Consider the following 22,783-nt stretch of genomic DNA (forward strand, 5'->3'; position numbering starts at 1 on the left):
AGAGCGGAGGAGATAAGGGAGGTGAGTGGCTGGTCAAGCTGAGCGATGAAACACTCTCTCCAGCGGAGACAGCAGCTGGCCCAAGCAGCCACTCGGGCATCCCGTCCAAAGGGCCCAGATGAAACAGGCCATGATGTGCAAAGCTTGGCGGAGGGATCTCAACAGCGGCACTTGAGGTGAAAATGAAGCCTCTGGTGCGGAGATGAACTCTCGATGACTTTTGCGATGAACTGAGCGTTCTGGGGCGACTGACTGCAGCTCGACTCCTCGTCCTCGTCGGTGCATGCTTCCAACTACGAGACGCTCGAGTCAGTCATTCATCTACTGTTGACACCGGACTCGGCTCAAGCACGGCCTCCACGTCTCGTCCCGAAGAAATATATTAATTACGGAGCACCCCCCAAAGACCTGCGCTTGACAAACATGTGGCTGTTTGACGATGCATTTCTCAAACCCCCACTGCGTGTCAAATCTGGGCTCCGCCCGAGACGCACATTTGTCAGAGCCGGCCAGCTCCCTCGTCAAGGAGAAACGAAGGATTCGGGGGGAAGTCTCAACACAAAGATCCCCTTGGAAGGAAAGTAAACGTGTCAGACCAATGATAAAGACAGGAAAAAATGCCCCTGGGTATCAAATGGAACAAGATGGAAACTCCAAGACCCCTTCTCGACTCCTTCAAAGAAATGTCATGGAAAAGCACAATTGATAAACAGCCTTTGCTAAGAATCTCAAAGGAAGCTAAGCTCATCGTCACTGTCTTCCTCCTGAGAACATGGGATCATCGACTTCCTCCGTGTCATTGGTGCTGGTGCTGATTGTCGTCTCCGAGCGAGCCTGTAACTTTTCCCGGGGGAGCGCCGTCTCAAAAGCCTAGCAGAGTCTGTTGGTGCTGCCCTCGCTGGTTGTAATGAGCTCTTGTTAACAATGACGACTTCAATCCTCGAAAACGGGCCCCCGGAAGGATTTCGCGCTGTGGCATTCCCGTGGTCCATCGTCCCCGTTTGCAACTCGTCCTTCATTCGGGTTCCCGTACGGGAGGCGACCGGAGCTTGGGTTGCTTCAATCAAAGGTTTAAACACTGGACGGTGCGGAATATCGGCCCAATCGCTCGCTTGACTTCCAACCTGCTCCGCCCATCGCGTGTGATAAGTTTTCTTGAATGGTCGGCGGCTGGGATCATGATTCGCAGAGAGCCGCTTCTTCGAGACAGATGGTGTGGATGATGTGACACTCGAAATGCTATTCTCCGAGCACGTTGAGCTCGAAGGGGAGCTACTCACCGAACACGCAATGATCCGCGGCCGGCCTCTCCTCCCAGCCCGCTGTTTCAAAGCGACAGTCGGAGGAACGGCTGGTGGTTTGGCGGCCGGCGTCCTCGCCACCCACTCGCCTATACTGTCCTCCCAGCGGTATAAACTTGAGTATGGTCGTCTGGGTGAGGACGACTGTTGCGAGCCTTTATCGGGTTGGGACGCTGCGGCTGCTTCTTGGATCTCAACGGCCCAGGTGTGGTCATCCGGGTCGAGGCTTTTCTCTGCTAGCTCCATTGCGGCTTCGGCAGCAACTTTCCCCAGCAGCAAAGCAACCCCCGAGCCGCTGGTCAATTGAGCGAGCTGCGAAACTCTGGCCCGGATTTCCTTTGGTGTCCGTAAAAGGCCTTTCCCGTGCGCGTGCCCATAATAGTAAAATACCTGCGACACAAGCATTGCTAGCTCTTTGACCACATCTTGACGGGAAGCTAATGATCGCAAGAACGACTCAATGTTCCGCCTTGAAACGGATTCCGCAATGTAGATGGCCTCAGCTCTTACGGTCATACCACACTGTAATGTGTAGTCCGCCAGAAGCACATACCCTCGCCGCAAGGGCTCAAACGTCAGTCCTTCTAAACCAGGGGATACCGATCCGTTTCCAAGATCGCGTTGGACGGTATATGCTAAGTAGTGGATAATCTCTCGCGTCTTTAGGCCCGCCAATCGCTCTTGAGACTCGGCCGCTTGGGATCGGGCAATACAGATACCACAAAGCGCCGTAATCAGGCTGGCGACGAGGTTGCTAAGAGCATCTTGGATAGGAATAGGGCATGAAGGCTGGCCTTTCCGCAGATCTGATGCATGGGCCACATATGCCTGAGTACCTCGACGTAGCGCTGCACGGAGTGGTTGGCTGCAACTCGCTTTGAAGGGAGGCACTTTGGAACCTAATGTTAAGTAGACACCTGTTGACGAGAGGATCACTGCTTCAATAATTTGCCTGCCGGACATATAGTCACGGCCCACCGTAGACACTGATTTGATCGCCCCATCCACGCATCGCTTCCACAGTGTTGTTACCATCCACTCAGGAGGAAATGCCCCGCGCATTAGAAGTTTGGAAAGCTCTTCCAATACGTAGGCGCGTCGTACTGGCGACCGCTGATAGTAAGTTCCCAAAATATGGACAGGATCATCCTGATGACTGGATGGGCGGGGGGGATCGAAGGCCACTGGATAGTGGTAGGTACCGACATTGGTGAGGCAAGTAGTCATAAGCGACTCAAAGGCGTCGAATTCTTCTTGGGCCAAACTCTCCTCCAGCAGCCGGCAGGCTGCCGGGGGGTTAATCCACTTGTTTTGTATCATGCGCGAGACCAGATAGATTCCCTGGGCACGTGCAGCCTCGCGAAGCGGCTGCCATCCAAGCCCATTCGGCGCATAAGAGGCCTCTAATTCTGCGAAATAAGCGTCGCACATATCCACGTCACAGCCTTCTTCTGATTCATCCTGTAACCGCTGCTCTCCAGCCATAAACTCTGGGAGACATCGCACAGACATCGAAAGCAATGATCGAGCTCCCCTGTCGTTGGGGAGGTCTACACCCTTTGGTCCAGACGGAGGAATGCGGGTATTTTTCAAGAACTTCAAAAAGACGCGGTCCAGTAGATGCGCAATATCCACGAGTCCAGGGTCGCCAGATTGATCTAAAACCTCCTTCCAGGAACCTTGATATGGCGCAAAACTGCTATTATGTATCCGGCCTTGCTTCCTATGCTCGGAGGAGGCCCTTTTCTCCATCATCGAAAGATGGCTCTGAAAAGGGTTCGTTCTTAGCGACAGCGAGCTATCAGCCAGAGAACCCCGAATCTTTCCTGTAATCAGCGGTGTCGCGATCTCAATCGCACCGGGAAGTGTCTTTGGAATCTCCGGACTCCGAATAAGCAATCGACTGCGCCTCCGTCCTCCATTTCCCCGCCCTCGACTAGCATAATTATGTCTTATCCTTCGCTTGTCAAGCTTTCCGGGAATCCAGGCCGGGTCGTTGGGTTCCTCGTCGTCGGAGTAACTGCAGCCTTGCCCGACCACCCCCTTCGTGGACAGACGCGTCCGGCCGACATCAACGGTCGTGTCGGATTTCTCCCTCTCCTTTGCCTTCGAGATAAGGACGCTAGATACAATCTCGTGATGCTTCTCGAGTCGGTGGTATATGGACGTTAAAGGGCGCAACATGCGATTTGCCCATTTCGCAGTTGGTCGGATATCTTCCATGTTGCGCCGGTTATCTCACTCTGCGCAGTGGGAGAAAAGAGCTCATTAGTTTGGTATTCTTCTCCAAACGGTGGATTCATTTTCAAGGCCCGTACTTGAGTCAGCTGTGTGGAAATCATAGGGAGTCCACGTCATGTTGCGGCGTGCGATGAATTTGTTGGGATATGTAGGGAACCAAGAATCTCCGAAAACCAAGGTAGCGAATCGTCAGCGGACTGAGAACCAAAATAATTGCTGCTCAAAATACAATGCAACCAAAAGCCAATATTGAGATAATATACAGGTGAAACGAGGCAAGAGGAGGATGTGGAAGAGAAGAACAGAAAGCAACCGATGGAGTGGCCAAAGATGTAAACATCCATGGATCCATGGATGGGAACAGGGAATACCCAAAGCGGTATAGCGCAAAGATGAGTCAACAGCAGACCCAAGCCAGACACAAAGCAGGTCCTCTCTCTTCTCACAAGAACATCGAATAGGAAAAATGTATATGTCATTCAGATGTGAGTCAATTGTCGGTCATATAATATACAGGAGCGGCATATGCCAGTGTAGCATGCAAATCACCCGACCTTGCCTGCTATGCACAGCCTGCGATGAACAATCCATGCCAAAATAACCAAACAGGAAGAGGAGAGTTTTCTACAGGATAAACAACCAAAGTAAAAGGGAAAATGAGAATATATCCGAGTGTTTCGCTCATCCGATGTGATGCCCTTATCAGTCAAGACCAAAGAACAGTACCTGACCATCATAAATTGATTGAAGTCAAAGGAAAGAACACCAATAGTTTTCAACCACCCTGGACAAAAGAAAGGGAGGAAGGAAAAATCTAAGCGGACGGCTTCTTCGAGCCGCGGAGCTTAGGGTTGCTGGCCGCTGCCCGCTTCTTCTGCTTCGTGCGCGAAGAAGAGCTGGTGTCACCACCTTCGATGAACTTTAGCAGTTCATCAATGCTTCTCGAGTCCATAGAAGCGTGGCTAGATTCTTTGGGCGCAGCAACTTCAGCCGCAGACTGGCCGACCTGAGGCTGGACTTTGGTCCCTAGAGACCGGGTGTTCATATTGATCCGGCGCAGCCGGCGGGCCTGGATGTCCTTGGCGTGCTTCGCGATAGAGACGGCATTCTGCGTGAGCTGCTCTAACCAGGTCTCTGCCTCCTTGGTATTCCGGTCTTCGGGGCCGAGCTGGGTGAGGAAAATGTTATATGCATCGCGCATCTTAGCAACGGCACCCTTCGAATCTTGGTCGAGGGCTAACGCTTGCGCTAACTGGAACAGGATGGTCGCGGTGTTGATAGATTGCTTGCCAAACAGCGACTCACAGACCGTGAGGGAGGCTTCAAACCATTTCCTGGAGTCGGGATACTGCTTCAAGTGCTGGAGCATCACCGCAGCATTGTTCATCGTGGTAATGGAATCAGGGTGGTTGGAGCCATAGATGATCTTCCACAGATCCATGGCATGCCTAATGTACACTAATGCAGTCTTGGTGTTACCAGAAGCGTGTTCGAAGAGGCTGAGGTTGAGATAGCTTAAGATAGTGTCGGCAGAATCGACACCAAGCGTGCGTTCAGTGACGATAACCGCCTTTCGTGCCAGCTCAACTGCTGCATCTTTCTCGTCCGTCTGATAGTACAGCATGGATAATTGATGATACAGCTTGGCAACCTCGGGATGAAGAATACCGTATATTTGTTCGTGAAGAGAGAGAGACTCCAAGATGAGCTCCTGACCCAGTTGCTTCTGGTTCTGCATGAGAGAGATGCGCCCAGCTTCCAAAGCCTCCTCGGCAAGCGAGCTCCTTGGAGAGGCGTCCTTAACCAAAGGGATAATGTTGACAATGTCGTCAGGGGAAAAGGTAACGCTGGCTATCTGCTCCGCGGCAGCACGTGCAGGGGAGCCAGTTTCGCCATTCTTCTTCTTCCTCCTCTTTCCATCATCCTGTCCAGCGCAATTGACACCACTGGAAGCAGGCAGCGCCTTCTTCAGCGTCCCGGTCTCAGCTTTGGTGAAAACAAAATCACGCGCGCCAAGCTGGAGACCAAGTTTAATAGCGATATCACGAAGAAGTTGCAGGTGTCGCAGGGACTTGAACCACTCCGGGTTCAGCTTGAAGCGATATCTAAGCACGACCTGCTTCTCAATTTCGGCCCGTAGAGCTGCAGGAGTAACTTTCTCAAAGGTGAAGTCTCCTTCCAGGTAAATCTCACGGAGGGACGAATCGATCTCAGCGCGAGGTGCTGAGTCAATCTCGGCGCCGAGTAGGCAGTTGAGCAGGTGAGCAATGCAGGATGCGGCAAAAGGCGCAGGAATATGCCGCAGATACTTGTTGGCTATGTGTTTGAAGGCACGCGCAATCATCTCCTGCACCAACAAAGTCGATAGCGCGTCGAGACGAGAGCCCTTCTGCTTGGCCAACTGGGCGAGTTTGCCCAGATAGCGAATGTTGATCCCACGCTTGTGCAAAAGTTGGCTAAGAGATTGTCCGTCCATAGGGAAACCAACATCCCCATCGTGCAGGTCCTGGACCAGTTCTGGCATCACCTTGGATCGTAGGAAGTCGCAGGCCTCGCGAACTTCCTTCTCGTCTTTGGCCCACTGTTCTTTCTCTTCGTCTGTCTGAGGAAGCTGACCGCTAAATACGTCAGGGTTGAGCGCAAGGTGAAAACCGGAGATGTCAACCCGCTCCTGATCTAGAGCCTCTTCGCTCTTCTCTTGGGAGCTCTGCTCCTCTGATTCAGTAGCTTCAGGGAACTTTTCATTCCCAGCGGCCTCCTCGGCCTTGGCGCTGCGACGGCGTTCCACTTCAGCCTTTACATATTGGCTCATTTTGTGTCTCCAGTACGACTCGACCAGTTCGAGTCTCAGGACGGACATGCGGTGTGGGTACGCATCACCACTCTCTTCCGTCTGCCATTCCACATCGAGCGGAGTTACCCGATAGAGATCAAGAACATACTTGCGGCCGTCTGTACCGAGGAGGCCTTTTGTCTCGACGCTACCCTCGAGCTCATGGCGCTGGTTTTTCTTGTCCCACACCGCATGCTTTTTGATCCTGAGGGACTTGGACAGTTTCTCGAACACAGGGACAAAATCAGGATGGGTTGCGACGACATCTTTGCCTTCGACACCACCATAGTCTATCTGGTGCTCGCCTGGCTCCCGCTGCTTGAAGATACCAGGCACGATACTCTGCCCAACAATGCGCTTGCCCATGTAGTCCACCACGATGGTTCCAGGCGTAAACAGGCCGTTGATATCGAGCTGGTTGACGGCCTTGATGCCCAGAACATCCTTCCCGACAGCTACACGTGCAGCTTCATCTCCACCCTCAGAGGCGAAGGTCCCGACGCCATCAGCACCGAAGGAATAGAAAATATTGTTATACACAAATATCTGCGCATCCTCGGCCTCGGTAGGGTTGAGGGGAGCGACTTCGCCCCTAGCAACCAGGACAGCACCGCGGGCAGCAGCCTCATTGTAATCAGCGAACAGCTTGGATGTGAGTCGCTCTCGGAACACGCGGTCCTGGACGGTTTCGCGGGGGAGTTCTTTCGTAGTCTGAAACTCCTCATTCCAGTCTCGTAGGGTCTCGGCATTATCCGCGCCGGAGATTAGGTAGTTCTCCTGAGAGCGGGTGATGTCTGGTTGGTGAGAATTTACATTAGACGACGGAGAAGAGACGAGCCATGGACTATACGGAATAGAATTTTGGAAAGGGAAGGTAGTTAGGAGGTCCTTTTGGTTGTTTGACTCTTGCAAAGCCTGGAACGAAGAATCGAAAGAAGGAGAGAGCTGGGAAATCAGGTTGAGAAGTGAATGTGCGCTACCCTTCTTTGGAACAGTCTTTGGCAGAGGATCGAACTTGCTATTGGAACACTTGTTGACAAAGAATCCGGAAACGTGTGATGTGATCTGGAACTGTTCTCCCTCATTCGTAGTCACCTGGAGATAGAGCAGGTGGCCCTTCTGGCGCAGATGGTAGGGAGGAGGGTTCCACGGCGACAATGAAATCGACTTGATGGTTTTAGGCGCGAGAGTCTCCGCTCTAGGAAGTATGGTCTTCAACGCAGAGGACCCGGAAATTTCATATTTGGCCAGCGAATGTTCTTTCTCTGTGGTTTCACCGGTGGTTTCGGCGACAATGGAGTCGTGTAGCGATAAGCCAGCACTAACGCCGTGTAGTGTATCAACTCTATCACCCGCAGCGCCGAGCAGCTCCCTCATCCGAACGATATGCAACCGAGCGTCCTTTTCGGTGTAAGGATCCTCCACCAGGACAATCTCGGAGTCGGCCTGAAGACCGGGGACTTCGGACAGCTCGACGAAGTCGTTGACGCGGTTGCCATCGAACTCAAGATGGAAGCAGGTATACTGGAATGTACCAGGGAGCTCGACGATGGATTGGCGGACATCCTGGACTTGCTCTTGGCTGGACACCTAAACCAAAGTAGCAGTTAGAAGCTTGCGCGCAATTGCTCCACCAATTGGCTCAACCGGTATTCACACGCACCATCACTTGGATTTTGTACGGTTCATGGGGAAGTTTCACGGAGATTTGAAAGAGGCCTACTCGTAGAACTGTGGTCAGATCATTGCTCAACAAGCATGGCAGGGGGGATGACTTGGGCCGTACATACCACCAGTGCTATCTTCTTCCTGAGACTCGTTGTGTTTTCCATTGGTGGTTTGTTCGGGAGACTCTGCGGTGTAGTGAGCATGAAAGCCTCACCGGAAAGGTCGATGAGGCAAACCTTTCGAGTGTTCTAATTCGCCATTAGTCTGTTCCATAATATCGGTTTAGAATGCAGGATTGAGGCGAAAAAGCCAGGACAATTGAAGTTGTCCGAGACAGCGTGAGGAAGCCCAGAAAAATGCAAAAGGAATCGAGAAGTATAGGAACAACAGAGAAAAGATGAAGGATTTAAAATGGATATTGTACAGAGGAGAAGGCAACTGAGGTAACCAACCACCGTATATCCAAACTAATAAATCAAACAAGCCCTGATATACGGGGGAGGAAGAGGAAAATTGGATTGGGAAGTTTTGAAGCTGGACGAGGAGAAAATTTCGCGGATGCGGATGCGGAAGACCCTCGGGAATGCTCGGGCGGTAGGAGAAATTCATCACCCCCACAACAGCAGTTCGACTTCACGTTAACCTTGATTACTAGAGGTCTGGGGCGATGCTTTCCAGTCCCAGCTCGAAGAAGTTCGATTCAGTCGCTACGGAGTCATCCTCTCGCCGAAGTCAAAGGCTTGATGCCAGCTCTTGACTGCTACTAATCGATCAAGCGCTCTAGAAAAACGGCTGCACCTACCCGCAGGCGAATGCCGACGTGCAACCCAACAGAACACATTATTTCCAATCAGTCTGCGAGGTCGACAAAAGAAAGCTCATTTTCGTCTCGTCCTCTTCCTTCACCAACTTGCCATGCTTTCCGTCGACTTCGTAACCGCCGGCATCATCGGAAATACAAGCAGTGCTCTTCACTCCCTTGATTGGAGTCTCCAGGGACCGGGCGCGCTTGGTTTTCTTTGGCGAGCTATCACTAAGAGGAGGAGATAAAACTCCGGCGGACTTTTCAAGGGAAGGGCCAGCAGTGGCCGCCTCGCGACGAAGCTTGCAGATGTGCTGTTTGATAGCAGGAACAGTACAGCCTAGTATCCCGTTAGCAGAATTTCTCTAATGAGAGTGAGCACTATCGCACCTGGCCCCATGAAAGCAGCCAGAGCCTTATAGTCAAGTTTAGTGCCTTTGAATTGGGCTAAAACGCCGAGCAGCAGCTTGAAGAAAGTTAGCACAGAACGTTGAGGGGGAAATGGGCACATACCCTGGCTTCGGCCTCAGAGGTCCACGACATAGGCATGGTGAGTTGCGCAGTGCTGATTTTGAACCGAGAATATGGTTGTGGAGGGGCAAACAACTTAAACAGGGCCAGGGACTGAGTGGATGAGGAGGAGATGGCCATCGCAAGCAAATGCGCTCAGATCCCAGGTTGTGTTATCCCGAGTCAGAAGTTAGAGGCCATCAAGGACAGAGCATCGTCCAGCTGGGCACAGGCCTGTTTGGCCGACCGCCTTAATAGTTGTGGTCCCATAGTGGAGTGATGTACTGCTGATGAGAACCCTGAACAAGAGAAAGCGAAGTGACCTGAGGCCGAGATGGTCAATCACCGAAGTCGCCCAGCAGCTGGCACCCATCCTCTTGCTCCCCGAGCTCTAACTTGGAACCGGAGAAAGACTCAAAAGTGCTTCTCGTCCACGAGCCCATCTCTCGCCACAATATTAAATCACCAGCCTCAGAAGCCGGACCAGATCAGACAAGGCTGCCTGCCTGGCTCGCTGCCAAGCAGCCCCGATCTGCAGGGAGTCTCCATCGATCGGAGGCGCAGCAGTTTGCTCCGTCGCTTTTGGTTCCAGCTAAACGGCAAAACACCACTGACAATCATCCAATTCGTTTTCTTCTTTTTTCTTCTTCTTGTCTTGACTTGACCCTTCTCTGCCTTTCACTTCCCACCGTCGACACTCATTCTAGTGGCCCAATGTTTTCGTCGGAATCTTCGTTGGTCAGGTACCGCCCCGATTTCTGAAGCTTCTACCACCCCCTTAAACCTCAATTCTTGGTCGTCCTTACATCCAACTGGGAGAGCTTCAGCCCCGGCTTTACAACGACTGGTTCGGTCTACACCGCCATTCCTTCATCTTTGTCTCTTCTGCTCGCTGGTTTTGGCTTCTTGATAAATTCCCTTTTATACTTTTTTCTTTTCAATCATTATTTGTTTTTTGTTGTTTTTTTTTTGAGTGTATTCCAAAATGTTCTATCGCAGTATTCCAAGACTTCGTAATATCCCACGACTCTACGTATCCTCATGTCGAGTGAGGCCACGGCTGCCACCCAGGCAGCAAGATGGAATGCTCGCCATGTACTCTGGACAGAGCGTCTCGCAGAATTCTGTCCCCTCGGGGCCTGATCCCTTGGATCAGCCTGACCAAGACGAGACCAAAGGCCAACAGGATGATCAGGATCCCAGTTTCAAAACAACCGTTCTGAAAATGTTAGAGTCAGCGGCCACGACATTTGCGTCAATCGCTATCCTAGGGTTTGTCTCTTCCTCCAGCCCTTCTGAAACGGTATTGTTTGCTGACTGGCCACACAGCATTGCTGGATTCTCCTACCACAAGTACTACAAGTACCTAATTCTACAGAAGATGGAAAACGCCTTTGCACCAGGCGATCCGGCGCTTGAGGTTGCGGGCGTCGAGACAGGCAAGCGCCAGTACCACCACGACGAACACTGGTTTGTTCGCGATGAGCAGCCCAGGATTGACAAAATCATCTCTGGCGACATTCCAGGCCACTACTTCCTACTGATTGGCGAGAAAGGTACCGGGAAAACTTCCATGCTTCTTGAAGCCATGCGCAAAATTAATGGGGATGGATGCGCGCTCTTTGAGGCTCATGGCGATCAAGAAATCTTCCGAATTCGACTTGGAAAGGCGCTGGATTTCGAATTCCACGAAGAGTAAGCAGTCCACTGTGCCCATTACTTTCGGCCCATGCTTAATGCTAAACACGTGCCATAGTTATATCGGTAGCCTCTTCAGCATCAAAGGTCCCAGGGATACTACTGCTCTCTTGGATATAGAGCGTGCATTCAATAAGCTAGAGAAGGTCGCAATGAAGAGGAGGCGCAAGGGAAAACCCCCTCTTGTATTGATCATAAATAGCACGCACTTGGTGAGGGACGACTCCGACGGCCAAGATCTTCTTGAGATGATCCAACAGCGAGCAGAGCAGTGGGCAGCCAGTAACTTGGTGACAACAGGTAGCACCCCCAGCCTTATTTCCCCTTTTCATGTTCCGTCAAGAATGCGATTTAACTTTTTTCGCCACTTGAACAGTTTTTAACAGTGATGACTATTGGGTTTATGAGAGGCTGAAACGATATGCTACACGAATGGAGACTATTCCAATTGCAGACCTTCCGAAAGCACAAGCAATAGCAGCCTTGAAAAAACATCGTAAAGACTATTTTGGCGAGCAACTATCGGATGAACTCCTCGTGCGAGTTTATAATAAGGTTGGGGGCCGCTTGTCCTACCTCAGCCGAGTTGCAAAGTCCCCAGATGTCATGAAGCTGTGTGACACTATATGCGAAGCCGAAAAAACGTGGTTCCTGAATAAGTGCTGGATCCTTGGTGAGGAGATGGATGACGATGTTATGGACCAGCAGAAGTATTCTGTAAGCGCGCACGTTCCTTACTTGAGGTGTTCCTCTCACTAACAAGAGTATAGTCAGCAGCTATGGTAATGGCTAAAGCCCTAGTGGATAAGGAAAAGACGATGGAGAAAATCTACGACTCAGAACGTGGCCATATCCTTCCCGAAATACCCCTTCACGAAGCGCGACAGATTATGACCCGGGCCGATTTCATCCAGAGCTATGACCACGAGAATATTTTCACAATCGACTCTAGGGCCATGGTTCGGGCGGACTCCGTCCCGATGCAGAATGCCTTCCGCGAGATATGTTCTCAACCAGGATTTGAGGAGCACCTTGAAAGCACTCTCGACCGTATCAGTGCTATTGAGAGCTTGGGCCGTACCCGAGAGCTTACCATCAAAGATCTATGGAATCAAGGGAAGTATCAGATAGCGATGAGGGACGCCAGGGGCCGGGAGCAGGGAGCCATTGAATTCTTCACCAAACCGGCCGAGAAAGAGGATGATGATTGAGGCTTGTAAGAGTGAGGTTTCTGATTATTTTCTTATATCTACGGGCGGCATATTGTCTCAAGTGCGCTGTAACATACTTCTCCCACACTTACGATATATCAGTCATCATGATATACAACATTTCGGCATCTCGTTGCCGGGCTTTTTGTGCACCCATTGCTCCCTGAATAGAAGCTAACGTTGCCGCAGATCGGGCGGTGAGATGGACATAGATCTACTGCTTGTCGCATGATGTCCCAGCAACGGTATTGTTGACTTCGAGGTGAGTTTGAAGGCAAGGATCAAACGACACAACCTTGACGGGCCGTTCCACGGACCACCCGTTCCACAGACTGGAAATCTCGATCTGAAAAGTATGACGTTTTCGTCGTGACATCATCACACACCCATCGCCCGACATCCCATTTCAAAAGCTGGACTCTCACTTTCCAATTCACACGCTGCTGCTGTTTCATTACTCAACTCTTTAGCATCTTCGCCGGCTTGCGTACTCCAACCAAATGATGGCTCCTCGCAAAAAAGATGTCGTCGGGACTTCAAGTTCTCAAAAGACTTACGCGGAAGCGGCAAAGGAACCACCTCGGAAGGGTATGGTAGAACGGATTCCATCGCTCGCTCGCTTCTTGCTCGCGATAGTTGGGAGCCTAGCGCTCAGTTCCACTCTATTCACTCTCACATCCAGTATCACACTGGGCGAGTTGGGGCGTGTTAGCAAACACCTCGAAGAATGGTGGGAAGTTGGGGGGCTGATGGCATGGAAGGCCGTCGAGATTGGATTGGCTTGGATATTGGGATTTGACGGTCTATAGCTATTCCTCCCTCGTATTTCAGCAGAGCTAATGACTTTAACCAGGACGCGACGTTCTATCCTTCTCCTTCCTTATCCACCTCCCCACTTACGCGCTCCTCTCATCGTTCTACGGCCTGCGTCCAACAACACTCCTCACCTCTTATGCAATCGTACTCTTCTCAAATGCGGTGCCATTTGTCTTCCTTCGACACCCGGCCCTCGTGCACAATCTCTCCCGCGCGCCGCCAAAAGCAGTTTCCAACCGGAGCATTCTCCAAGACTGGGCGATCACACTGTACACTGCTCTTGCCGCAACTGCCATGTACACGGTGACAATATACTTATGCTTCGAGACCTGGCTCCCCACACAGCTGGTCACCAATTTCGAGAGAATTCCCAGTATCGCGAGAGTCCACGCTGGTCCGGCCGGTCTGCCTCTATTGTTCATCCCCCTCCTCCCAGCCGGCTGGGCAGCATGGGACTTCCTCTTCGTCAGTTCCACAGGGACGCCGTCGGCCGGGCCGAGCCGCGACGAAGAAAAGGGGAGGTCGGCCGCCTCTAGACACGGAGAGTACCTTGCCTACGCGGTCTACCGGAAGACCTGGGGTGCGTTGTCATCACGAACCCGAGTTTTAGTCTCGAGGACGGTAATTCTCGTGGCCGTTCTTATGGCCAACACGGTAATCCAAGTCGCGGGAACGGTCAGGGGGGCGAGCCTTGAGGGCGCGGCAGCATGGGGCTCCGCCTGGGCTTTGGCGACTACGGTTGTGGGCATAATGTATGGCTGGATCGAGGCTGTTGATGGACTGTAATTTGTAATGCTTCACTCCTTCCTTTCCAGTCTTCGCGTTCGCAATTATTTTCTGTACTTTACCCCATGGAGAGGAACGGGATCCCTGGCGATTAAGTCTTGAAGTTTCTCCAAAGCTTGAACTTCTTCACTTTTGCCGTTCTTTTCGATTTTGTATTCTTCGCCTTTTCATGTGTGAAAACTTCTTCCCCCACATGACTACAACATGGTCTCAGTGTAACCATCCCACATACCAGGAGGGTTAATGTTAGTATAGTAAATGTATAACTCTTACCCACAAATCTAGCCCCAGACCCCAAACTCAAAGCCCATGGTATATCAAACGCAAGAACAGGACATATCTCTCATTAACTCACAAAATGCGAGTACAAAAGCAAAACAAGAAAGGTTAAGCAGCTGATCATGTGGATAAAATCTATATTTTAAGCTTCGTATTCAGTGAAGCTCATGGAATAACCCCACATCACCCTCGACTTTTCGGCGAAAAGTCTCCCTAGCGCCAGGCAAGAACCAACCGGGGTGGAGGATGTTGAAAACAGCAACTGCGAGAACCATCATTGCACCGTCAAGGGCGTAGAAGAATCGCTCCGTCGTGATGAGGTATCCACTCCACCCCTCCAGCAGCTCAATGGTACGGTAGATACTTCGGATATAGATGCAGATGACAGAGAAGATCATAGCCCCGAGAAGGGGAACGATACTACCGGTCATGGATTGAAGAAGGTTGCGCCGGAGGGTGCGCCGGACAAAATCAGCAGCGCAGAGGACGAAGATGGTGATGGAAGCCATTTGGAAGATGATGCCTGCGACCATGATGTTTGTTCCGGGAGTGGTGTTGCCGTTTTCCTTGCTGGCTGCCGAGGAAGCCATGGCACCGCCGATGGCTTGGACGACAAGGGAAATGATATCGCAGGTCACGAAAATCCACAGGTAGACTTTAGGGCTGAGGACTGAGGATTCACGTCCAAGTATCTGGATAAACCGGCCCAGGAGAATGTAGACACCCGCTGTGTAGAAGGTTGGGGCTAAAGGGCATTAGCTTGGCCGGCTCCAAGAGAGTAAAGGCAGACCAACCGATAATTAACGTGGTTATCTGCATGAGGAAGGCGTTTGTGTTGTAGGGACACTCAGCAGACCAGGTACGGCCGGCCCAGCCGATGAGTTCAGCTATTGTTCGAGGGATGCTTTTTAGCGGATGTTGCGATAACTCCGATGTAGCAGATTTACTTACTGAGACTCCCAACCCAGAATACAGCCGTCCACCACGTCCTCTTCCAAACCATCTGTGCGATGTGTCCAATCATGGTGAAACCAAAAACGACGAGAAAGACAACGCCGGCTGCAAGGGAGGGGTTGTAACCGTACGGACTGGGGAATCCTTCGATAGCAGCATGGCAGCCTCTCCGTAATTGCTCCCTGACCTCAAAAGGGAGAGTGCCATTCACAAACACGATGGTCTCCGACATCTTGAGGGAGGTACGCCGGAGGAGTTGGAAAAGTGGGGGCGAATGGGGTTCAAGGCTAGGGTACAAGGGGTGGTTGGAAGGAAACAAAGAGATATCAGGAAGAGGAATGAAAGATCTCGATATCTTGTGAAGGAATAGCAGCGCTAGTTCTTGTTCAAAGCTAGAAGTCTTGCATGGAGTGAGTGGCTCAAAAAAGCGAAGGGCTTTTGGCTTGATGCCATATCAGATTTGAAGAAAGGAGGCTTGGAGGTGGAAACGAAGGAGTCAAAAGTTTGAAGCAGTCAATTTAGCGCGAAGGATGGCAAAATCGTGCCGTTTCTCTTCCATTCAGAATCGTCGAACCATCGGCCAGGAACAAGGATGATCGACGCCGAGTCGGAAGGCGGATAGATTGGACGCCGCGGTTCAGAAAACGCAGGCTTCGGCACTCGATGAAGCACCCCCTGGAAGAGGGCGCTGTGATTGCACGATTTGGTTCATCTCCCTCGGCCGGACCGCGTGTCATTCGGCAGTTCCTTGCTCAAGCGGGTTTCAACTTCGAGTCTCTGGACCCCACAACCTTTTCGCAAGCTTTCCTTCAAAAGGGTAAAGCTGATCCTGGAAGCTGCTCTCTCGGCGAGATTGTGGTCCCCACCCAAACGCCGTCAGAGGCTTCAAGTTGTGTGCTGGAGTCCCTGACTTGGATGCCATTGGTGCGTGGGCCAGCCCTGTTGGGTTGCACCATGGGGTTGCCCAGGTGCGTGAAGGAGTCTCTCAGGCTGATCCAAGCACATAAGCAGCGTCCTCTCCCCCTCACACAAAACTCCAAAGGATTGAGACAGCAGATCTCACCATTCGCGGCGCCCCAAATGGCTTTGAATCGTTGGGGGCCGCATCTCTCCTCTTGAAACACTCTCGTCAGGGATCCGAGTGAAGATCAGCCCCTCAAAAATTGGCGAAAGCAACCCAAAGCCGAGCCTGGGACCCCCGCAAAGCTGCAGTCTGGAACTCAAGGCCCTCAACTCGTTTCAAAGTCAACTTTCACCCTCACAACCGCCGCTGAAGTATCTTGGGATTGTGGCGGCCTGCACGCGCAACTTGCAACAGGACTTCCAACAAGCGAGATGGTCAGAGTGCTTAAGTCAGCACCTTCCACCACCACGCTTGGCCGAGACCATCTCATACCGTCAATCCGGGCTTTGGCTGTTGCGTGGCACACTGGAATCCTTCTCTGGAAAGCAGACGACTTCTTAAACGTACAGCGGCGCCGTTACTGGAGAGTTCTACGTATTTCGCGCTTGGTTTGTGCTGGACGGAAGCCCCCATATACGCCCCTCTTCAAGATGGTACCTTGGAATCTGAAAGCATTGCCGGTATATGTGGGCTAAGCAGCGGCTACAATTCATTGAAAGCAATGGTTGAAACATTTTTGGAGCCATTTCCCGTCCGTATACTGATGCTCTCCTCCAGAAGCTCAACTACCTAAGCCTTGAGCTTGAATGTAGTTATAGGCCATCTCGAACTAGCAGAGCAATTGCGCTTAGCGATCGAGTTATACGGAGGGGCGAACGAGAATCTCTCACCTGCTCATCTGTCTGGCAGATTAATACCCGCTTCGCGCTTTCGGATCTCGCCGTGATGTCAGCCACTGTCTGCCTTCCCCCTAGCCCCTTCTCGTTCGCCCCTGCATCAACACCGAAACCAAGGCTGCGGCTCTTTTCAATCACCGCTTTTCTCAGCACAGCGCTCTTTTCACCTATTCCACCCGCAAAGACAATGGCGTCAACCTGTCCGTCTAACTTGACGTAGTAATTGCCGACAAACCCCACGATGCGGTCGACGAGAATGTCAAATGCAAGCTTATGTTGAGTAGTTGGGGGGCTCTCCACGCCGATCTGTGAGAAATCTGTGGTCCCTGTGAGGACCTTCCAGCCTGATTTATTGTTCAATATCTCCTCGGCCTGCCACCTTGTTAGACTGGGCCTTTTTTTTTAAGGGCGGCGCGCCCACAACTTGGAACATACAGTGCTGATATGCATTTCCTTGGTGCTTGCAGGGCTGAGCTTCCCTGCCTCGTTGGTATAGTGGAACACGAGCCTGAAGGAATTGGTGGTTAGCCTCTTCTCAGGCGAGGGATTCGTGGACAATCTCAGCCCAAAGGCACTCACGATGGGTCGATATCACCGCTGCGTGTGGCACCCGGCAATCCCGCCAGGGGCGTCAAACCCATTCTGAAATTATAGTATGGTCAGTAAGGTTTCCCCCGGTGACGGAAATGTAAGGGTGTCCTACGAGGTATCAGTGGATTTCCCTTCCTTGATCGCGCATATTGAAGCGCCGCTACCAACATGCAAGGCGATAAGATTGATTTTATCAACTGCTTTCTGAAGATACTCTGCAACAGAGCGCAGGATGAATGAATAGCTTATTCCGTGGAAGCCGTATTTCCTAAGCTTGTTTGATTTGGCGATCTTTTGGTCAATGGGATAAGTCGTCACGTAAGAAGGCAAAGTCTTATGGAAGGAAGAATCAAAAAAAGTCATGCTCTGAACCTTGGGAAGCTCCTTTCTGCAGAAGCGGACGATTTCCAGAGCTGAGAAGTTGTGCCTGGTATCCGTCAGAATAGCTGGAGCTTCGACGGAGGATGATATCTATACAGAGGGGCAAGGTTCTCAAGCTGCTCTAGCTGATGATATGTCTCATCGTTGATCACCGCTGGAGAATCAAAGTTCCCGCCGTGGACAACTCTATGGCAGACACACGCCAAATCGTCACTGCTGGCCACCCCTGAAAGATCGGAATCCGTAAAGCAACGCTTCAGGAGTAGCTTGAATGCATCTTGGGGGGTGCTAACGGTCTCCTTCAGCTCCTCCTCCCACTGCTTGTCCCCCACACTGTACTTGAACGTCGCCGGGGGTGCGGTAATGCCGGAGATATGGGCGTTCGCGATAACGTTTGGAGTCTTCTCAAAGGTATAGAACGTAATCTTGACCGATGATGAGCCGGCGTTCACAGAAAGAATTGATTTGGGCGCCATCTTCACCGATGGTTAGACTGCCACCATCATTCGCAATAGGCTCAAGATGTGGAAATGGTAGGCTTCAATTTGTGTCTTCCCCCTGTTCTCATTCCCTTGTAATCCTGACGTTTCGCTCCATGTTAATTCTCGAAGACAGCGAGTGATGTCAGACAATCAGGGTACGGTGACGTAGTGGCTCCAGATCCGGCCTTACCACAACATATATCCACGCTCTTCCAAGGGAACCAAAAACGCTATCACGACGACACTCCACGCTTAAAACCTTCCCCTGGTCTAGTTTTGAACTCGTCTCTCTCGATCACAATGCCCGGAGAGGTCATTGACCGACCTAATCCGGCCCCGAAGCCATCGCATCTCCCCGATCTCACCGACCAGCTACTCGTTCGGTTGCAGAAGACGAATCTAGATGGCGATGTCTGCAGTGCTCTGTTTAAGTATCGCCGTGCGGCCTCGTACATCGCTGCCGGTAAGGTCTACATGGGCTCGGAGGGATCCCCATCTCACACATTCCAGCTATGATCTTCCTCCAGGACAATGTCCTGCTTAAACGAGACTTAAAGGCGGATGATATCAAGCCGCGTCTTCTGGGTATGCCAAGTATACCGTGCCCGTCCTCGCAACCCACTCATAAGCGAACAGGTCATTGGGGGACGTGTCCCGCCCTCATCCTCATCTATTCTCACCTGAATCATCTTATTAAGAAGCAAAGTTTGGATATGCTGTATGTTGTCGGGCCAGGGCACGGAGCACCGGCTCTGTTGGCGACGCTATGGCTCGAGGGCTCACTGGGGAAGTTCTACTCCGAGTATTCCAAGGGCAAGGATGGCCTCCATAACCTTATATCAACTTTCAGTACGAGTGCCGGATTGCCAAGGTAAGGCTTGCTCCGACGACTATGTATAGAGCCCCTGCTAATGGTCGCCCAGCCATATCAACGCCGAAACTCCCGGCGCCATCCACGAAGGAGGGGAGTTGGGCTATGCATTGGCCGTTTCGTTTGGAGCGGTGATGGACAATCCCAATCTTATTGTTACCTGTGTGGTAGGAGATGGCGAAGCGGAAACTGGTCCTACGGCTGCGTAAGTATCGAGTCGATCCCCGGGCACAGACTGTGCTAACAGGATAGATCATGGCATGCAATTAAATATATCGACCCCGCTGAGTCAGGAGCAGTCCTCCCAATTCTCCATGTTAATGGTTTTAAAATCAGTGAGCGCACAATCTTCGGCTGTATGGACAACAGAGAGCTTGCCTGCCTGTTCACAGGCTATGGCTATCAGGTGCGCGTAGTGGAGGATATTGGCGACATTGACAACGACCTCCACAGCTCTTTGCTCTGGGCGATCGAGGAAATCCATAAGATCCAGAAGGCAGCGCGCTCAGGCAAGCCTATATGGAAGCCAAGGTGGCCAATAATCATCCTGCGGACGCCAAAGGTATGCATCTCTGTAAGGTATCTGCGGTCACTCATTAATATATGCCGGATAGGGCTGGTCGGGGCCGAAGGAATTGCACGGTCAATTCATCGAAGGATCATTCCATTCCCACCAGGTGCCTCTTCCAAATGCTAAAAAAGACGACGAGGAACTGCAGGCTCTCCAGAAATGGCTGTCTTCGTACAAGCCAGAGGAGCTTTTCACAGCGGCCGGTGATGTTATTGATGAAGTCAGCTCCATCATTCCTGCGGACGACAAAAAATTGGGGATGCGCCCCGAAGCCTACAAGACCTATCTTGCCCCGGACCTCCCAGACTGGAGACAATTTTGTGTGGATAAGGGAGGCCAATCCAGCGCAATGAAGGCGATTGGGAAGCTTATTGGTCAAGTTTTCGTCCAGAACCGCCATTCCGTGCGGTTGTTCTCCCCAGATGAGTTGGAGAGCAACAAACTAAGCGATGCTTTGCAGCGCACTGGCAGGAATTTCCAGTGGGATGAATTTTCCAACGCCAAAGGCGGGCGAGTAATTGAGGTCTTGAGCGAGCACTTATGCCAGGGCTTCCTGCAAGGCTACACGTTAACTGGTCGGGTGGGCATCTTTCCCTCGTACGAGAGCTTCCTGGGCATTGTCCATACCATGATGGTCCAATATGCAAAGTTTGCCAAACTGGTGTGTGGTGAGCAATCGGCGTTGCAGTCTTCGGAGCTAACTGAGGTCAAAGGCCAGGGAAACAACCTGGAGAGGAGACGTGAGTTCGATCAACTATATCGAGACCAGCACCTGGGCCCGGCAAGAGCACAACGGCTTTTCGCACCAGAACCCGTCCTTCATTGGCGCAGTCCTCAACCTAAAACCTTATGCCGCCCGTGTCTACCTACCGCCAGATGCTAACACATTCCTGACCACCCTGCACCACTGTTTGAAATCGAGAAATTACATCAACCTGATGGTAGGTTCGAAGCAGCCGACTCCTGTATACCTGAGCCCTGAGGAGGCGCAAAGTCACTGCAGAGCGGGCGCTTCTATTTTCAGGTTCTGCAGCACCGACGATGGGATTCGCCCCGATGTGGTACTGGTCGGAATTGGCGTCGAGGTAATGTTTGAGGTCGTAGCTGCGGCGTCTATCCTGCGGAAGCGCTGCCCTGAGCTGCGTGTTCGTGTAGTCAACGTGACGGATCTCTTCATCCTCGAGAACGAAGGGGCTCACCCACATGCACTCAAAGACGAGGCGTTCAACAATCTGTTCACGGAGGACAGGCCCATCCACTTTAACTATCACGGATATGCGAGTGAGCTTAGGGGCCTCCTCTTCGGTCGTCCTCACCTGGACCGCGCGACAATCAATGGCTACGTTGAAGAGGGGAGCACAACGACGCCATTCGACATGATGCTGGCGAACGACGTGTCGCGCTACCACGTAGCGAAGGCGGCTGTCATGGGAGGAGCAAGGTGGAACGAGCGAGTCGGGATTCGACAGCAAGAACTAAGCTCGGAGTTTGATAGCAACATAGTTGAGACACGGAAGTATGTCGTTGCGAATCGTAAAGGCAAGTTGAATGCTTCTCGCAGTCTCACCATTTCCGCTAACTTGTAGTAGATCCTGATGATACATACGAAATGCCCTCATTCGGGTAGCGCGGTGTAGGTTTAAGATATATAGTATCGCCGCGCAGAGCATTTATTCGCCTTTTTGACGTTTGTCATCTCCGCATGGACGATACGCAGTCGGGCCTTGAGAGGTACCGTTATGCCATAAGCAAAATGGGCAAAAATTACCCGGCTTAGACGGGTGACTCCCCTTCATAGCTATTTGAGTGAGTAGATGAAGGCCTAGGCAAAGCATGAAGTTTGTCACCAACCTTTAAGTTGTGGTCGACACGATTCAGCACATAACTGCACCGCCGTCAGTATCAATCCATACAGACGCTCCCGTATTGAAGAAGCCGTCATGTGCGATATGCAGCGGCAGAAAATAAGCAGGCTCCCTTACCCATGGCTACCATCATCGGGTAGACCACAGTGAACTCTCTCTTAATTCTCTCTCCACTCCCAAAAGCCAATACTATGTACCCATGAGGCAGTTAGCATTGGAGAAAGGGAGCAAGGCCGCGCAGCGCACACTCGTCACCTCATCACGAGCCTCACCAGAACGGCAATCGCCCTCTGAGTCGACGTATCGCCTGCTCAGCAGCTGGAATGGATCCCAGGATCCGGGATCAGCGGCCCATATTGCAGGATTCCTCCGATCCACATCACATGCCACGCACAGGAGGGCATCAAACGAATATGTCGAAACGTGAAAGATCGACCAGGGCGGTTTGCCACAGCGCCACCGACGCTGTTGTCCATCCCCTTGTATTTTCAGAGTTGTCTGATATACCAACGCCAATGTGAAGGACTCTGAAGTAGGAATCGATTCGTCTCGAAGAAAAGCTGCAAGATTGGTGGCGTGGAGAGAGAATGAACCTCCTGGGCAGGCTCCCAGTAGTTTGGGACGGAAGGCCAAAGTTTCAGGCGGGCCGAAGCGACCGCAATCCTGACGGTTCAACGAAGGTTCTCAGGGTTCCAGGTTTTTCAGGTACTTTGGGCTAAACGACGAAGCGATGCGATGGAGCCAGGGCGAGAGGGGAAGAGAGCGCAAAAGGGGTCCAATGATAGACTGGCTGCAGCATTTGGAGGATCAGGGGCATCTGCATGTTTATCGCGAGTTACCTGAATCGTGGGACAGCCCAGGGAGCTTTCTTCCTTTGGCTCCTTTGGCGTCGCTTTCTCTTTTTCATTCAGGGGACAGGCTTGAATGAGTGTCGCTGTCTTTCTCTTGAATGGGTTCCAGGAGACGTCATAACTCTTGAGGACCAAAATGTTTGGCTGCACATCCTTCAGCCAAGGCGAGCATCAAATTACTGGGGTGCTTTGTCTCTTTTTACAAGACCCTGCAGAGATCTGCCCCAAATCCTTCCCATAGTTGCATTTACCCGACCATGAAGGCATTTGTC

The 22,783-nt window shown here is 51.7% G+C and overlaps 8 protein-coding genes across 8 annotated transcripts; 3 read left to right on the plus strand and 5 right to left on the minus strand.

Annotated features, from left to right (window-relative positions):
• Positions 1-728: 728 nt before the first annotated feature.
• BJX67DRAFT_380065 (uncharacterized protein) lies at positions 729-3,524 on the minus strand (the record flags this gene model as incomplete). The annotated part of the gene is made up of 1 exon (XM_071032711.1): positions 729-3,524. The coding sequence occupies one exon, from the start codon at positions 3,522-3,524 to the stop codon at positions 729-731; it is 2,796 nt and encodes a 931-aa protein (XP_070887226.1).
• An 832-nt stretch (positions 3,525-4,356) lies between these two features.
• BJX67DRAFT_371367 (translation initiation factor 3 subunit CLU1) lies at positions 4,357-8,316 on the minus strand (the record flags this gene model as incomplete). The annotated part of the gene is made up of 4 exons (XM_071031077.1): positions 4,357-7,965; positions 8,039-8,097; positions 8,166-8,228; positions 8,280-8,316. The coding sequence occupies 4 exons, from the start codon at positions 8,314-8,316 to the stop codon at positions 4,357-4,359; spliced, it is 3,768 nt and encodes a 1,255-aa protein (XP_070887227.1).
• Positions 8,317-8,599: 283 nt separating this feature from the next.
• On the minus strand, positions 8,600-9,592 carry BJX67DRAFT_50307 (uncharacterized protein). Its single transcript, XM_071035095.1, has 3 exons — positions 9,359-9,592; positions 9,236-9,311; positions 8,600-9,185 (listed from the first exon to the last, which is right to left on the minus strand). Exons 1-3 carry the CDS (start codon positions 9,494-9,496, stop codon positions 8,884-8,886), a joined length of 516 nt encoding a protein of 171 aa, XP_070887228.1. The 5' UTR covers positions 9,497-9,592; the 3' UTR covers positions 8,600-8,883.
• An 856-nt stretch (positions 9,593-10,448) lies between these two features.
• BJX67DRAFT_380068 (ATP-binding protein) lies at positions 10,449-12,264 on the plus strand (the record flags this gene model as incomplete). Its single annotated transcript, XM_071032712.1, has 5 exons — positions 10,449-10,627; positions 10,685-11,050; positions 11,112-11,353; positions 11,430-11,770; positions 11,824-12,264. The coding sequence occupies 5 exons, from the start codon at positions 10,449-10,451 to the stop codon at positions 12,262-12,264; spliced, it is 1,569 nt and encodes a 522-aa protein (XP_070887229.1).
• Positions 12,265-12,561: 297 nt separating this feature from the next.
• Positions 12,562-14,083, plus strand: BJX67DRAFT_50908 (uncharacterized protein). Its single transcript, XM_071035100.1, has 2 exons — positions 12,562-13,065; positions 13,118-14,083. The coding sequence occupies exons 1-2, from the start codon at positions 12,765-12,767 to the stop codon at positions 13,864-13,866; spliced, it is 1,050 nt and encodes a 349-aa protein (XP_070887230.1). The 5' UTR covers positions 12,562-12,764; the 3' UTR covers positions 13,867-14,083.
• BJX67DRAFT_50256 (RTA1 domain-containing protein) lies at positions 14,065-15,474 on the minus strand. Its single transcript, XM_071035094.1, has 3 exons — positions 15,097-15,474; positions 14,940-15,032; positions 14,065-14,890 (listed from the first exon to the last, which is right to left on the minus strand). Exons 1-3 carry the CDS (start codon positions 15,329-15,331, stop codon positions 14,301-14,303), a joined length of 918 nt encoding a protein of 305 aa, XP_070887231.1. The 5' UTR covers positions 15,332-15,474; the 3' UTR covers positions 14,065-14,300.
• Positions 15,475-16,741: 1,267 nt separating this feature from the next.
• On the minus strand, positions 16,742-18,466 carry BJX67DRAFT_51044 (putative acetate kinase). The gene is made up of 6 exons (XM_071035103.1): positions 17,968-18,466; positions 17,603-17,917; positions 17,479-17,541; positions 17,335-17,407; positions 16,894-17,271; positions 16,742-16,832 (listed from the first exon to the last, which is right to left on the minus strand). Exons 1-6 carry the CDS (start codon positions 18,345-18,347, stop codon positions 16,785-16,787), a joined length of 1,257 nt encoding a protein of 418 aa, XP_070887232.1. The 5' UTR covers positions 18,348-18,466; the 3' UTR covers positions 16,742-16,784.
• A 34-nt stretch (positions 18,467-18,500) lies between these two features.
• On the plus strand, positions 18,501-21,641 carry BJX67DRAFT_51058 (putative phosphoketolase). The gene is made up of 8 exons (XM_071035104.1): positions 18,501-18,816; positions 18,864-18,938; positions 18,990-19,224; positions 19,277-19,429; positions 19,477-19,786; positions 19,839-20,456; positions 20,509-21,334; positions 21,385-21,641. The coding sequence occupies exons 1-8, from the start codon at positions 18,654-18,656 to the stop codon at positions 21,420-21,422; spliced, it is 2,418 nt and encodes an 805-aa protein (XP_070887233.1). The 5' UTR covers positions 18,501-18,653; the 3' UTR covers positions 21,423-21,641.
• Positions 21,642-22,783: the final 1,142 nt, after the last annotated feature.

Source organism: Aspergillus lucknowensis, assembly GCF_044049455.1.
Source record: "Aspergillus lucknowensis strain CBS 449.75 chromosome Unknown BJX67scaffold_14, whole genome shotgun sequence".
NCBI classification, from domain to species: domain Eukaryota; kingdom Fungi; phylum Ascomycota; class Eurotiomycetes; order Eurotiales; family Aspergillaceae; genus Aspergillus; species Aspergillus lucknowensis.